This window comes from Ahaetulla prasina, chromosome 2 (assembly GCF_028640845.1).
Source record: "Ahaetulla prasina isolate Xishuangbanna chromosome 2, ASM2864084v1, whole genome shotgun sequence".
NCBI classification, from domain to species: Eukaryota; Metazoa; Chordata; class Lepidosauria; order Squamata; family Colubridae; genus Ahaetulla; species Ahaetulla prasina.
Genome location: NC_080540.1, coordinates 181409187 through 181423368, shown reverse-complemented (window position 1 = coordinate 181423368; position 14182 = coordinate 181409187). Strand labels below are relative to the sequence as shown.

General features: G+C 40.5%; 1 protein-coding gene across 3 annotated transcripts in view; it reads right to left on the bottom strand.

The window, feature by feature from the left end:
- Positions 1 to 14182, bottom strand: part of TRIP10 (thyroid hormone receptor interactor 10) — a 71748-nt gene that overhangs the window by 5710 nt on the left and 51856 nt on the right. For 2 of the 3 annotated variants that reach the window (XM_058173923.1, XM_058173924.1), the window contains 7 exons: positions 12697 to 12759; positions 11072 to 11176; positions 10189 to 10317; positions 7425 to 7571; positions 6753 to 6956; positions 3858 to 4037; positions 859 to 968 (listed from right to left, as the gene is read on the bottom strand). In XM_058173923.1, the coding sequence (XP_058029906.1) occupies positions 859 to 968; positions 3858 to 4037; positions 6753 to 6956; positions 7425 to 7571; positions 10189 to 10317; positions 11072 to 11176; positions 12697 to 12759 (938 nt within the window). The remainder of the gene's footprint in view (positions 1 to 858; positions 969 to 3857; positions 4038 to 6752; positions 6957 to 7424; positions 7572 to 10188; positions 10318 to 11071; positions 11177 to 12696; positions 12760 to 14182) is intronic. The other variant, XM_058173925.1, reaches the window with a different exon arrangement.

The window sequence follows — 14182 nt, the reverse complement described above, 5'->3', positions numbered from 1 at the left end:
CTAGTTCCTACCCAACTCCATCAAATAGCCCAAATAGCGCAAAACGGGGCTAACTTGGTTTTTACTAGGCTTTGTAGCAAAAACTCAGGCAAGCTAGAGATCTCTTTGTTGGATCGGACCACAGATCTTGGCCTACTCTCGAAATCTCCTACAAAGTTAAGTCCAACTTAACCTACAAAGAAACTGAGAAAGGAGATGTTCCCAGACCTGGGCTGCAGAGAGCATGACCAATGAGGCAGGCAGAAGGAGGGTGCACATCCTGTATATCCCATAATGAGGATCAGCTCTCAGCTTTCTTTTTCAGATGCTGCAGCAGCCATTGCCCTTGTCACTCAGCTGTCCTCCTCTCCTCTTCCACCGCCTGCTTGACCTCACGGAACATTTGCTCTTGCTAGCTCAGCCACAAATGGAGCAGATGCAGTCCAAGAGGCGGACGAGAGTTCTAGCAGGCAGGAGACCTTTGGATGGTGGGCATGAGGCAGGACCAGGAAGAGAGAGATGTGGCAAGAATAGGGGAGGCTTTGCGGGGACTCAAAACAGCTTCAAAAAGCAAAATAATAACACAAATGTATTGCACATTACTGATTCTTGCTTTATGTTAGGTGAGAATAATAGCTAAAAAGATCTTCGTTGTTAAAATCTTTGCTGCAAAATCTTCAAATAGGAAAGGAGCAAAGAGATATTTTTCCCTTCAATGAAGGCATGATTGTTAGGGATATTCAAATCAATATTAATCATGGAGCTTGAAAGAGCCAATTTTCTGAAATTTCAGAACTTTTGTACTTGGAAAAAGTTCCTTCTCTTTCTGGATTGCCTAGATCACAGGAAGGACAATTAATAGAATGCTCTGACTCTGACCTTTGATCCAGCTCTTTCTGCAACTCCCGGCTTCTTTCTTCAATCTTCTGTTGTAATTTTTTTCTCCTCTGCTCTGGAGGCAAATGGCTAAAATCTTCTGTGATCACAGTCTGGCAGTAGGAAAAGACACATATCATTTCCCCCCCAGATGCTTCTCCTCTGTCCACAAAACCAACTTTTCTCCCATAGGCTGTATCTAAGTGTGCCACTTGAGAAACATCATCTTTCATTGTGCAGAGGCAACGATTCCCTATAGCCCCAGAATCCTGTTGCACCATAGGGTGGATGTTGTACCTACTTAGCTCTGATTATATAGCTGGGAACAATCTTCAAATAAATAATGCTTTTAAATATTGAACCACCCCCTTTCCCACAATGTTTTGGGGTTTCAGTATCCAGAATTCAAAGGCTAGGGATTCTGGGAGTTGAAATGCTGATACAACAGTTGCAGAAGGTTAATATAAAACTATTTGTGGCGTTATTTCAGTGATATATATAATAAACCTGTTGATTATTTATTTCTCCAGTGGAATGCAAAATAGCTGGGAGATCTATGTTGAGGACGGGTGATCGCTCCACTGGCAAAACAATAAGTCCCCAGTGAGTGAGCTCACACATCACAGTACATCAAAACTAAATAAGCTACATTGTGGCTTAGTACAATGAAGGAATCCAGCCTCATGTGTTATGTGAACCAAGAATGATGTCAGAACGTTGTGAATTATTCCTTACATTCTCGCTTACTGATATTTAATTATTTAAACCACTGACTATCATAGATTTTTTACAATAACAAGTTAAGCCCCAAAACATTGAAAGTGAATTAAATAATTAAAAACCTGCTGAAAATCTGCAATTTTAAGGTATTTAGGGTCTTCAGTTCAGGAGGACACATTTTCAAGAGACCCGGAGCACCTAGCTTGGGGCAAGGAGAAGACCCACAGAGAAAACGTTATTTCAAGTAACCTGGAACAATGCTGTACAAGACTCTGAATTGAAAATCAATGTGTAGTCTTAGCCAGTAATTGCTTATGAGTAGACATTGATTCTTAGCTGGATGTACTGCAACCATTCAACACTGGAAATGTAGCCACCTCCTCTGATCCGTATTTGCCATGAAAATGTGAATGGTGGGATTTTGCTGTGTACTGAGGTTGTCTAGACTAAAGTCTTTTGATATTTTTCAATAATATGTTCCTTATACTCATAAGGAACATATTATTGAAAAATATCAAAAGACTTTAGTCTTTAATTCCTTAAGGAATTACAAGATATTACAAGATATTGATATCTTGATTGATTATAGTGATTGCTGTAAATCTACTTCAAGTTAATTTGACAATATTGGAGCAGAGGATTTTTACCTTCCTCATGTGGAGACTGTTGCCCAGTTATATAAATCTTCCCAAATTCCTAACTCCAAATCTTCTGCTTTTATGACATGCATGTCTCTCTTGGGACAGAGGCTCAGACAGGTTGTATTCCCATTCTTCCCAGGACAAAATTGTGAATCAGATGCCAAATAAAACTGAAAATGAGTCCACAGTTCCCTGAGAATTAGAGCAACTAAGCCTTATCTTCCTGTAGTTACACACTGAACTGGTTTGGACATGGACTGTGGGGAAGGGTAGTATTAAAATATTAACCATGAATCTCTCTAAGCATATGCATGTGTGTAAAATTACACGAACGCAGTCAATTAATGTCCCATCTCTTTGCCTACATCTGCTAAGATACTTCTTTTAAATTTTAAATTTTATGTTCTTGTACTTTTATCTACACATAAAATTTTAGTGATGCTTCTGAAACAAATAAATAAATTTGTCTACATAAGTACTCAAAGCAGGTTACAGAAATAAAACAAAGTATAAAACACAGCAGTAATATCAATATAATTAAAATCAAAATCAGTAGAAATCTTGCTTACTGTGAAGTAGGGAGTACTAATTCGTGTAAAGGAAAAAAAAAGGAAGGGAAGCAGAGCAGATAATCCAATTCTCAGGCAGGGACTTTCTTAAGGGGTCATTTGACCATGTTTTTTACTCAATGGACAGTCCACATTCTCCCACCACGACTGCTCTATGGCATTCATGGGCAGGTAAAGGGAAGGAGGAGGATCACCTAAGTAAGGTTCTGGGAACCAGGTGCAAGAAGTGCAATCGAAGTGACAGCTACAGCATCTGGGCTTTTTGAGACTGGGGTGGGGAAATGGCAATGTCACAGAGATATAAAAACATGCATGGTGTGGAAAACGGGGATAGTTGTTTTCCGCTGTGACTCTTATGAAGTTGGATCGGGAGATCATCTGCTAAAACAAACTTTTGGGAGACTCATAAGTAATCAAAGACAGCCCCCCCTTTTTTTTTACATAGCACAATTAAAATGAGGAATTTGCTGCCATCAAACATGGCTATGGCCACCAAAGTATCATTTTAAAAAATGGGACTAGAGAAATTCATATGTGATCAGACTATCAGTGACCTTGGGACTGTTTACTCCCTCCAGAATCTCATGCCTTGAATATTAGCTGTTGGGGAACAATGGTAGTGAAGAGCTTTCCTTTCCATAGTTGTAATTTCCTCATGCTATGGAGCAAGAATGTTGGATATGAACCCTTGTCCTGATCCAGCAGACCTCTTAGGTACTCTGTCTCTTGCTTTCTCTTTTGCTTTGTCATCCTTTTAAAATTTCTAAAGACAATTGGTTGAAGTCTTGATTTAATTCTGCCTTAACAATGTAAAACAATGTAAAACAAGGAAACTGAATGGATTTTCCTGCTAGAAATGTCTTTTTTCTTTATTCACTGAACTGAGTAATTAACTGCTTCAAAGGAACAGCAGAGGGTTAGGATCTAGAGTGTGTATGAATTTTCATCTTATCAGCACATAAACCACAACTGATTTTCTACCTGGCAGGAGCCCTTGGTGGTGGTGGTGGTGGCGGCAGCAGCAGCAGCAGACATATGACAGTGATTTAAGCAAACAAAGTTATCCACTTACCCCCCGTTTGAGGCTGCGGAAGGACGTGATGCGGGGTTTGACTGTCTTATTGATCTCGTTCAAACAGTAAGACAGAGGGTCACGGGTGAATTTGGGGGATGGAGGTCCATTGATGGCAGAGGAGGAGGGGGAAGATGAAGAGGAAGGGCAATTTATAGGGGAGAGGGGAGGGGTTGGGAGCTAGCGACAGATAAGGGCCATGAACAAGAAATAAAGAAAAAAAACACACAAAAGGATGGGAAAAATATGTTGTAAGAAAATAAAAAGACATACAAAAAAATCCCACCACCAGAAAAACTACAGTACATTCCCTCTATATTGCATATATACTCCTAATAGAAAGGACTATATTGGCCAATAGTTGAGAGGGGTTGCCAGCCATTTGCTTTCAGTAGAAACAGTGGGTTACATTGGCTACCACATTCGCCAGACAAGGCAATAACTATAAATCCGCGAGGTCCAATATAACAGGAATGTACTGTAACAAAACCCAAGAATACATGGGGAAAAGAGACAACAGCACACAAGGCACAGAAACATCTGGCCACCGGGGAGCAAATGAAAAAAGATGAGTGTGGCAAGATGCAGAGCTGACTTGGCATTGGCATATCTCAGGGCAACATGGCATAGTTCCTTCCCTACCTCCCCCTCTCCCCTCCCACTTTTCCCCCCATCCCCAGTCTGGTAATCTGGCTCTCAAAATCTGTTATGTGGGAGGGCTAAATTGGCCATAAACTTCAAAGTTATTGTCTGAAGAGAAGAGGTCCAATGTTAGTAGCCAAAGATGGAAAGCCTTTGAGGAGAGCCAAAGGCTACTGCTGTGCAGCACTTCAGAGCATGCATTTAATAGATCTCATGCCTTCAAGGTCTTGGGTCTTTTCCTGGGATTGTGCTGCTGCTGCCCAATGCCATTAGAAGTGCAGTGTGTTAAGGAGTTGCAGAGCGGTGCTGGATGAGCACCTTCAGGTGCTCAAAAGTGCCCTGTTGCCTTTTCATGGAATGATTCCAGGGAGGTACAACAGAATCACCAATATGAGGAATTCTGAGAGTTGAAATCCACATATCTGGAAGGTGCTTAGGCTAGAAGAAGCTGTTTATCTTCCCAACAAATCTTCCCAATCTTCTCTCCAAGATCAATACAGGTCCATCTTTGCTACAGCCAATTTAAGATGGATATAGATATGGAAATGCCTGTTCAGCTCAGAAGAACTTGTTCATTTTGCTTTAAAATCTCTTGAAGCACTGCTGACAAGATAAAATGCTCTAAGTAGGAGATAATAACCCAAATAGCATTGAGTTCTATTAGCAGGATGAGACTGATCAAATCTCACCTCACTTCTGAACTGGTCATAATTGCCTTAGGCAAGGCTGCTTCCTCTCCACCCTCTTCTCTAGTACGCTAAAGACAATATGTACTAAGTTAAGGTTGTTTAGGAAACCAAAAAGGACTTATGTTTAATAATATAAAGCTTTATCAATTATAATGTTTGCCAAGCTTTGGTAATTATACACACACTAAACAGGCAAACTTTTACGTAATGTTGACTTGCAAGTTAAGGAATGCAACTGTTCTCTCATATAGTTTATTAGGGAAAGAGAAAGTAATTTGAGACTATTTATAAACAGGTTGCTCTGAAACACAGTAATTAGTCTAGAAAGTGAAAGGAATCACTACTGAACCACCCTCCAGGTATCTCCTCTAGGCTCAAAAGCAGCTTAGCCAAGCTCCTTAGGAGAGAATTCAGGAATGTCTTCCCTGCCCTGAAGTCGTTCATGAATAGTCAAGGATAAAAGGCAGTAAAGTTCACATACGCACAGAGGCAAGAAGGCAATATGGAGGACATGGAAGAAATTACGTAGGAAAACAGAGATGTAGGCAAAGTAGAGGCCAATTATAGATGTGAGCAAAGGGCATGGAGCTTGGCTTTTGTGCAGCATCTGCATTGCAAGATGAATAGGTCAGATGTGGCTAAGAAAACATTTGCACTCAGAACTAAAATGATAGGAGTGGGAGAACATGCTCAGTTCAGATATAAGGCAAGAGAGTTCAGGACTCTCTAGATGGCCATGGTAAGTGGGGAAAAAGGGGCCCTGTGTGGATGGAAAAAGGAGGCCTTTGGTAAAGCATAGGCCAGCTGAAATAGTGCCCTCGCAAACACTATGAAAGAACCTCTGGGGAAAAATTAGTAGGAAAGAAAATGAGAGCTCCCTGAAGCAGCCCTTGGCCTCTGACATCATCATCATCTCCAGCTCACAAGCCCACGGGGTCATCTAGGGACTACAGGAAAAAGACAGGGGCAGCTGGGAATGGCTTCTTGGAATATGTCGTTCTAGGGCAGACGTCCAAGGTCTCCACAGTGGGAGGGCCTTGAGCAACAGGAGGCTGATGAGAGCCAGTGGCGGAGAGGGGATGTTCTAGCTAAGGGACTCCAGCAGCAGATATAATAGCCAAACTCTATCTTGGCCCAGATTTTCCTGAGCAGCGTTGATTTGACTTAAGGCCAGCAGAAAACGAAGCTTTTTCATGAGGACTAGTGCAAACAGCTGGAAAGAAGAAAGAAGTCAGTCAAAGAATGAATGGAGGTAGCAGTGAGTGCTAGTATGGTAACTTGCAGACTTCCATAGGATATTTCAGCTAAGAGGTCTGCTGTGGTAGGCCAGCAGCCTGAAAGGCAGGGGCAATTAAATGCAATAGGGCCGCTGTGGAAATCCAGGATTTCAGAGTAATATTCAAACACGGCAACAACACTGTGATTATCCTCTTCTTTCCCTCTATGCCTGCCCCCAGATACTGCTGGTCTGTGAATCCAGGAGACATTAAGAGAGAGATGACAGAAGACCAATCGTTCTCAATTTACCTTCAGGATGCTGCCAGCCCTCTATATCGATTCTCACCTTATTCTTCCTGCTGAAGAGCCAGCGTTTTCCCTTGTTCTTGCCTAGCAGCCGGGGATCCAGACGGCCGTCCAGTGTGCCCCGGGGAGTTCCCAGGCTGCTATCAGAAGAGGTGCGATTCATGGGCTGGCTGAAGTCTTCAAAATCCATGTCTCCTGGCCTTTCAAAACCTGATTTGTGCAGTTCAATTAACATTTGCGAGTCCTAACAGAAGAAAAGCATCCTTTTGAAATAAAACAGGAAAAAGCTCACACAAAAACTGTTAACCCAATTCCAACTGTGCCTGCAATAGAGATTAGTAGCAAAGCTCCATATTGACCAAGAATGGGATCTAAGAGCACCATTTCAGTCATGCAGTCGTAAGAGTAGCTTAAATGTAACTTCTCAAGTAAAGGTCAAAGAACAAATGTCACGCTGAAGAAATTTAATACCTTTTAATTAAACAAATTAAAATCTTGGTGCCCGTCCACAGTGTCAGGAACAGGACAGTTTCTGAGCACAACCAGCAAATTCAAAGGCAGAAAGTGTATTTGTCAGGGGGGAAAAAAAACCAACTTCCCCAGGCAAAGGATATTAGGTGCCACTGTTAGAAAGATTTAGGGTTAACAGAAAATCCACATTCTTTTCAGCCTCTACCATAGGTGGAGGAATAAGATATTTTCAGACACCTACATTTTTTTCATCAACCACCTCTGCAGCTGCTTTCATGCCTTCCAGGCATTTGCCAATGATCGGCATGACCTGCTGTTCTATCTCTGAAAAGATGCTATAGCCTCCCTTGAGACGCCGCGTCCGTCTTTCATCCATCTCTTGCAACTTCTAGAAAACAAGCAAAAAACAAGGACTAAACAATAATTGAAATATGAGGATTACTCACAATACCCAATTGCTGTTGCTTTAGATAACACTACAGGAGACTTTCTTATTCACAAAATAGTAGCCACAATGGGTATGGTCAGTCACTAACAAGTTGACGAGAATGCTAAGCTGAGCCCCAGAATAGTTTCAAACACACCACTGTAATGTTTCTGGGCCCTTTAGGTATTTCTGCAAAGAATTATGACATTAATACAAGGGAGTGATGCTTTGCTTTGCAGCACAACAGTTTCCAAAATCACTTTTCAATTAAAAGACTATGTAGCATGTATGAGCCTATGTGTGAGTTGCCTCAGTACCTGGGCCTCTCCCCCATCTTACTTAACATCTACACAAAACCACTGGGGGAGGCCATCTGTCAGTTCTGGATGAAGTATCATTAGTGAGGAGATGATACCCAGGACTGGGCAAGAAATACCATGGATGCTTCAATTCAGTGTCTTTAGGCTATGGGAAGCTGGACCGGACAAAAGTTTCTTACATTTAATCCTAGCAAGATAAGAGTGGCTAGAATCACCTGGATCCAGGGGTAACACCATCTTTTGTTCCTGATGGGTTTGCACTTCCCCAGAAACTTGTCCAAGATCTAGAGGATTCCTGAGCTAACCACTCCTGCAACAGGTGAAAGTCATGGCTAGAAGCTCTGCCCAGCTTCATAGTGGCAATCAGATAAGGCTCTTCCTGGACTAAGGTGCTTTGCCCGTGTGACCTTGTGGATGATGTTTGAAGCTGTTCTTGAAGACTACTCAGATACTATAGTTGGCATAAAATGGCGAAACCTGGTTTAACTGACCAATACCTAGTTTTCAAGAACAGCATCAGTTTCCCAAAGGGGTCTGGGGCAGATTCGCATTACTGATCACCCCTTATAAAGCTGTTTATAGCTTAGGTCCTCAGTTTCTGCAGGATTGGTTGCTCTGGGTAGAACCTATCCTGTCTGATAAGTTCTAACTGGGAATGCCATGCTTTCGGTTTCACTCCCTCACATGGTTCAAGAGTCAGGAATGCTGAGAGAAGACTCTGTGGAATGTACTCCCCTCACCCCAGATTAGCATGACCTGGCTGCCATTTAGGACACTAGTAAAAACAATGCTTTTTGTTGATACTTTGGACAATAGGGTAGCAAAGATCTTGGTTGCTATGAGTATGTTTGATATTGATTATGGCTTTGTGGTTTTATTATGGATTTTGTATTGGTGAGCCACCAGAGTCTGATAGGGATAGTATACAAAGAATATTAAAATAAGAAAATAATGTTGTTAATCTTAAGCAAGCAATTAAACATGAAATGTTTAATTCTAGTTTTAATTAGTTTTAATTCTCCATCCTGTAAGAGGCTCAGAACTAGGATTATCCTCACAGTCTGGAAGCTGCCACTGAGCAGAAGGTAGCTCTCCAGTTATTCTGTGAGGCTGGCTGCCCCTCGGGGTCAGTTTAAAATGTGGCATCAGTCTCTGAATAGTCCTTGACTTATGACCAGTTGCTTAGTGACTATTAAGATGGCTACTTAAGGGCTACTTATGACCTAAATTCAAAGTTCCAAAGGTTGGGTAGCCCCTCTGTAGTCACATGATCAAATTTGGGTTACCAGTAACACAGCTGTATTTATGGTAGTTTTCAGTGTCCCATGGTCTGTGTTTTGTGATGGTTTTGCTGAAAATCTGGACTTTCGGTTTTTGGCAAAATCATACCACAATGAACAATGGATTTGCTTAATGATCACTGCAAAAAAAGTTTTTAAACTGTGTTGGTCATGTGAACGACCTGTTTTACAACCATAATGGGCAGGTTTCACTACAGTTGCATCTGGAGGACTATTAGCTCTTCACCTACACAGTCTCTCCCAATGCTAGGCAAGCTATATGCTCTACGGTCAGTTAGATTCTCTGTTTTGGTCCAGAGAGACCATCTGGCTTGCCAGTCAATAACGGCAAAGGCCTTCTTAGGAGAATAACCTCCATGAGAAAACATTTCCTGGTAGGAAGTATGGCTGTTTCCCCACTTTTAAGTGATATCCAAAGACCCACTTCTTCACGTGAGCATCTGCACAGTAAAGACTCTTCTACAGATTTTATTAGCCAAAAAGGAATTTAGTGATCAAGATCACAGTTATACACAGTTATAATCACAGCACCTTTCTGGCAGCAGACTGAGACACTACTGGAAAAAAAGCCTTAAGTTTTATGAGTCAGGATGAGGGAACCATTCTCAGACTTCTGATTCTAGGAACTGCCTCCAGGGTGGGAGCTGCGAAGTACAATCCCCCGGACTTCTCTGATGACCTACTGCAGATCTTTGTTTTCCTTTTCCAGTTTTTTTTTAATCCTGATATTGGAACTGATTCCTTGACTTTAGCTGCAATTTGATTAATTCTTAGATCTGTATCTATTGTTCGCTTTTCAGATTATGGTTATTTTAGAAGCACTTAGAGTGGATGATTTACTATTTTTATTTCACAATCATTATTACTCCTTGTATAAACTACTTCAAGGGACTGCTTAATACAGAAAAGGGCATCAATGTAGGAGAAAATAATTGTAAAAACTGCTTAGAGACTTACATTGAAGATTTGTGGCATCTCCAGAAAGTAAAACTGGTTCTGATTGTGATTGAACTTCTGAAGATATGAAGCGTATTCATTTTTGCTCTCCTCAGCCATGTGACTACGCAGATTGGCTTGCTGCTTAGCCTAGGAAAAGTTGGGGCAGTGAAGAGAGAAAAAACATATTTCAAGCAAAGCCACATGCAAACAATACAATCCAGCTTTGAATTTTCTTTATTGAAGAACTTTAGACAACCTTGTTCTTTGTCTCAGTGCTGCTTAATTTGATGGCCCTCGGTAGCAAATGATAAGCCAGGTGGAAACAAGAGCACTCAGCACTCTAGTTTCTACCAGTTAGAACTAAGGACCACTTTCTTCAGGTGCTCCAAATCCCCAACCCCAAGTGCTTAAACTCCCCATAAAAGTTTGAACAATGTGGGCAAAATTCTGGAAACTGAGTTTTTTTAAAAAAAGTCTGCACTTTTAAACTTTTCCTCCAAAAGAACTAGAAGTGAACTTATGTACCATTTTCTGAGATGCCTCCTATCTGGAAGATGCAAGTGTGGTGCATCTGGGACTTTAAAGGAACGCTTTGACAATAGATTGGGGGTGAGTGTGTGTGTGTGTGTGTGTGTGGGGTAGCTGGCATAAACTGGCATCATTCTTTCTCTCCAAATTGTTTTTCCCCAAGATATGCCTCAGGTTTTATAACTTACTAGGGAAACAAGCCATCATTTGCTTAAAAACATAACGTCAGCATAACCAGCAGAAAGTTCAACAGCAGAGCTCCATTCCTGGGCTTTAGCACAAATGAGTCAGGATCTTAATCATCGCTTCCATTACAGAAGTCCTCATAACTATCCCTGGGGCTGGGAAGCAGCGGCACAGTCCAGATGCTGACCTTCTCCACATCTGCCTTGGTAGTATTGATGTCCTGATCCAGCTTCTCTGCATTCAGCACAGCTTTCTCAGCCTCCCGGCAGTCACGTTCAAACTTCCGTTTGCTCTGTGAAGAAAAGCAAGAGTGTTGCCTTTGCCTGCAGCCCATTGCTATGCCTTCCCTTTGCTGGCTTACCCGAGTGGGAATGACTTGAAATACCATTTCGGTAACAGACTCGTCACTTGAGCTATGAACAATCACTGCATAGGCTTGATTTGATTAGCCATTCTGAGCTTTTAAATAAGAACTGGAAAAAGGATGAGGGGTTCTGCTTCTGATCTTTAAAAGCGTGCTTAAAAAGCGATTCAGACTGTTATATCTCATGATATATAAACAGAAGTGTACTGAAAGAGGGAGCAGAACTGCTGTTGTCAACTGGAGGATCTTTGGCAAGCAACTACTTTCAAAAACTGCAATAATGAAAGAACCATCTCAGCTGCTCACTTTTCCCCACTAGATTCAGACCTAACATGTAGATAGATATTCTATTGGTGAGAATAAACTACCTTTTGGTTTTAAGCAAGAAAAGCTCCCTTGAAGTTAACTAACTTGAAATGTCTGGTTTAGCACTTTTATTTCCCACATCAACTTCTATCCTAATCTTCAAGATTAGACCTGCCCAGGAACGAGGGGTTCTATATTGGCTTCTACCCCAACTCAGGAAGCAAACAGAACTAATCTAGGGAAAACAAAACAGAAAGAGCAGCAGGGGTATTATATACTCTGAGTTTGGAAATACAACTTTTTGTAGAATTTTTGTTCAATATGGATGCTTAGTCTACACACGGACACACATTCTGATGATGTGCAGTTTTGTACTTTATGAAAATCTGGTGCTTTGAATTGAATTCATTCATAGGAACATTTATTTTGATCATGCAGAAAGGCACACCCCAAAAACATTAAGCATTGACAAGAATTGCTACAGTTTTCTGTTTACATTAGTGTGACATTATCAGTGAAAACAATCCTAGAGAAAGACTTTGCTTTTGTCTCTGAAAAGCTATACTCTACTTTAATGGGGTTTTCTCCCTAGAAAACTAACTCAATGATTATTATTTTTATCAATACACAAAACTCTATAGCAGCTTCCCCTAATTTTGTGCTGAAAGCTAGGTTGAGCTACAATTGCCTTACAGGCTACCCTGGTCTGGGATTACAGGGTGATAGATGTAGCACATCTGGAGGGCATCAGGTTGGGAAAAGTGAGATCAGAAAGTCTTGGAAATTTCCAAAACAGAGCTGCTTTCTAGGACCAACAGCCTTAAGTTCCTCCTCTCCCTTGACATGCACTCTGGATGTTGTCACTGTTTCCTTGTATACATGAATTCTCCAAGGAATTTTTAAAGATTGGATAGAGGAATTTTTGCTGGAATAAAAAAAGCTCCATTTATTTTCCAAGCAATGTTTCCATCCATGTTTGGAGACCTCTGGGGAGGAACATTGTTCTCCACAGCTGTGATTCTGCTTGAAATATGAGTCAAACAAACAAGCTTTCAGTTTTCAAAGATAAAAATACAGAATCCTTACAACTGGCACACAACCTGAATGTTAATCTAAACTGCTACAGGAAAATCAGAACTCACATTTTCAAGTTGCTTGAAGGAATTCTCTAGCTGCTGTTGAGCCCTTCGGCCTTCTTGTAGATACTGGGAAGTGAAAACGAATTTAAGAGAAAGAAAATCATGAAAAGTTCTTGAACTCCCAACATGTTGGGTCTCCCTCCCCAAATCATTAAATGACAGTAATACTTTCAATGAGTAAAACCTTCAACAACCCCAGAAATCAACCTCAAAGAGCTTTCCAACATCAAATGGCTCTGCGGCTTCTTTTATATCAAAGCTGGCTTTTGCTCTCACAAAATCTATTTTTCATTTACATATTTTATCTCCAAGAATATCTATAGCAAAAATTCCAAAAATAGATATTTAAGGAATATATAAACATGAAACACCTGAGATGAACGAGGGGATCCTGCACTGATAATATCCTAAGAATATCTATAATTCATGCATTCTTCCAGATCTGAGATCTAATACCACTGAGAAGATAATATACGCTACTCTTTAAATAAATGATAAAAAATAAATATTTAAATACTGCATTAACAAAATACCTGAACAGCAAATTGTGAATAATTGCTATTAAAACATTTTCCTAGCCACTCAAACTCTCAGAGATCCAAAGGCAACTCTGCCAAGAGAGGAGTTTGGCAACAAGATTTATGACATGGAATCAGAAATCCTATCAATTCAGAAAAGAATCCTCATCATTTTCTGGGAAGTTCTTGGAATCATTCCTCTTTATTTTACAGTAGTAATGAATGTGTTGCTATAATTCCTACACTGAAGCATTATTTAAATTTGAACACACCAGAAGACAAGGTGGAGTCTACTATTGCACTGCAGAAATCTTTCTGAGAGCAAAATCACACAATGACAACTTGTGCCATTTGGAGATCTGTAATTGGAACTCTTGCATCTTTAAAATAAATAGCTGCAGCTTCTCTTCAAACTGCTGCCCCATCTATGCTACCAGGCAAACAATTTTTGAAATTTCCATAAATTAGAAAGCACTATCCCAATCAGCCGTTGCATGACCCCCCCCCCCAAAAAAAATTCTAAAACATTCCTGGGCCTTCATTGTTTGAAGATGTGGATCACAAAGTACATAATCAAGACTGGTGAAAAAAAAATCATGATTCATTTTAGGGCAATAAAGCAGACTTTGAAGCTATGATTTGTTATCTCATTTACTGGAACTGTGGCTTATTACAGCATGCAAGCTGAAACATACAACTTGTTTATTATTTCCTGCTTTGTCCTGTTGAAGTTTCTTAATAGGGGTGTAAGACAAAAGCAATTAAAAAGAGAGGAAAAACCAACCAATATGCTATTGGTCAAATCGCATATTTACTTTTCTGAAAAATTTACTGTGGCCTATTTAACAAATTAGTGTTTAATGCAATATGCAAGCACCATAAATATCTAGAAAAACAAACTCTAGTTGTCAAAAGGAGCAATAATCACCAACAATAGGGAAGTAGCATGGAAGGTCTCCATGAATGACAGA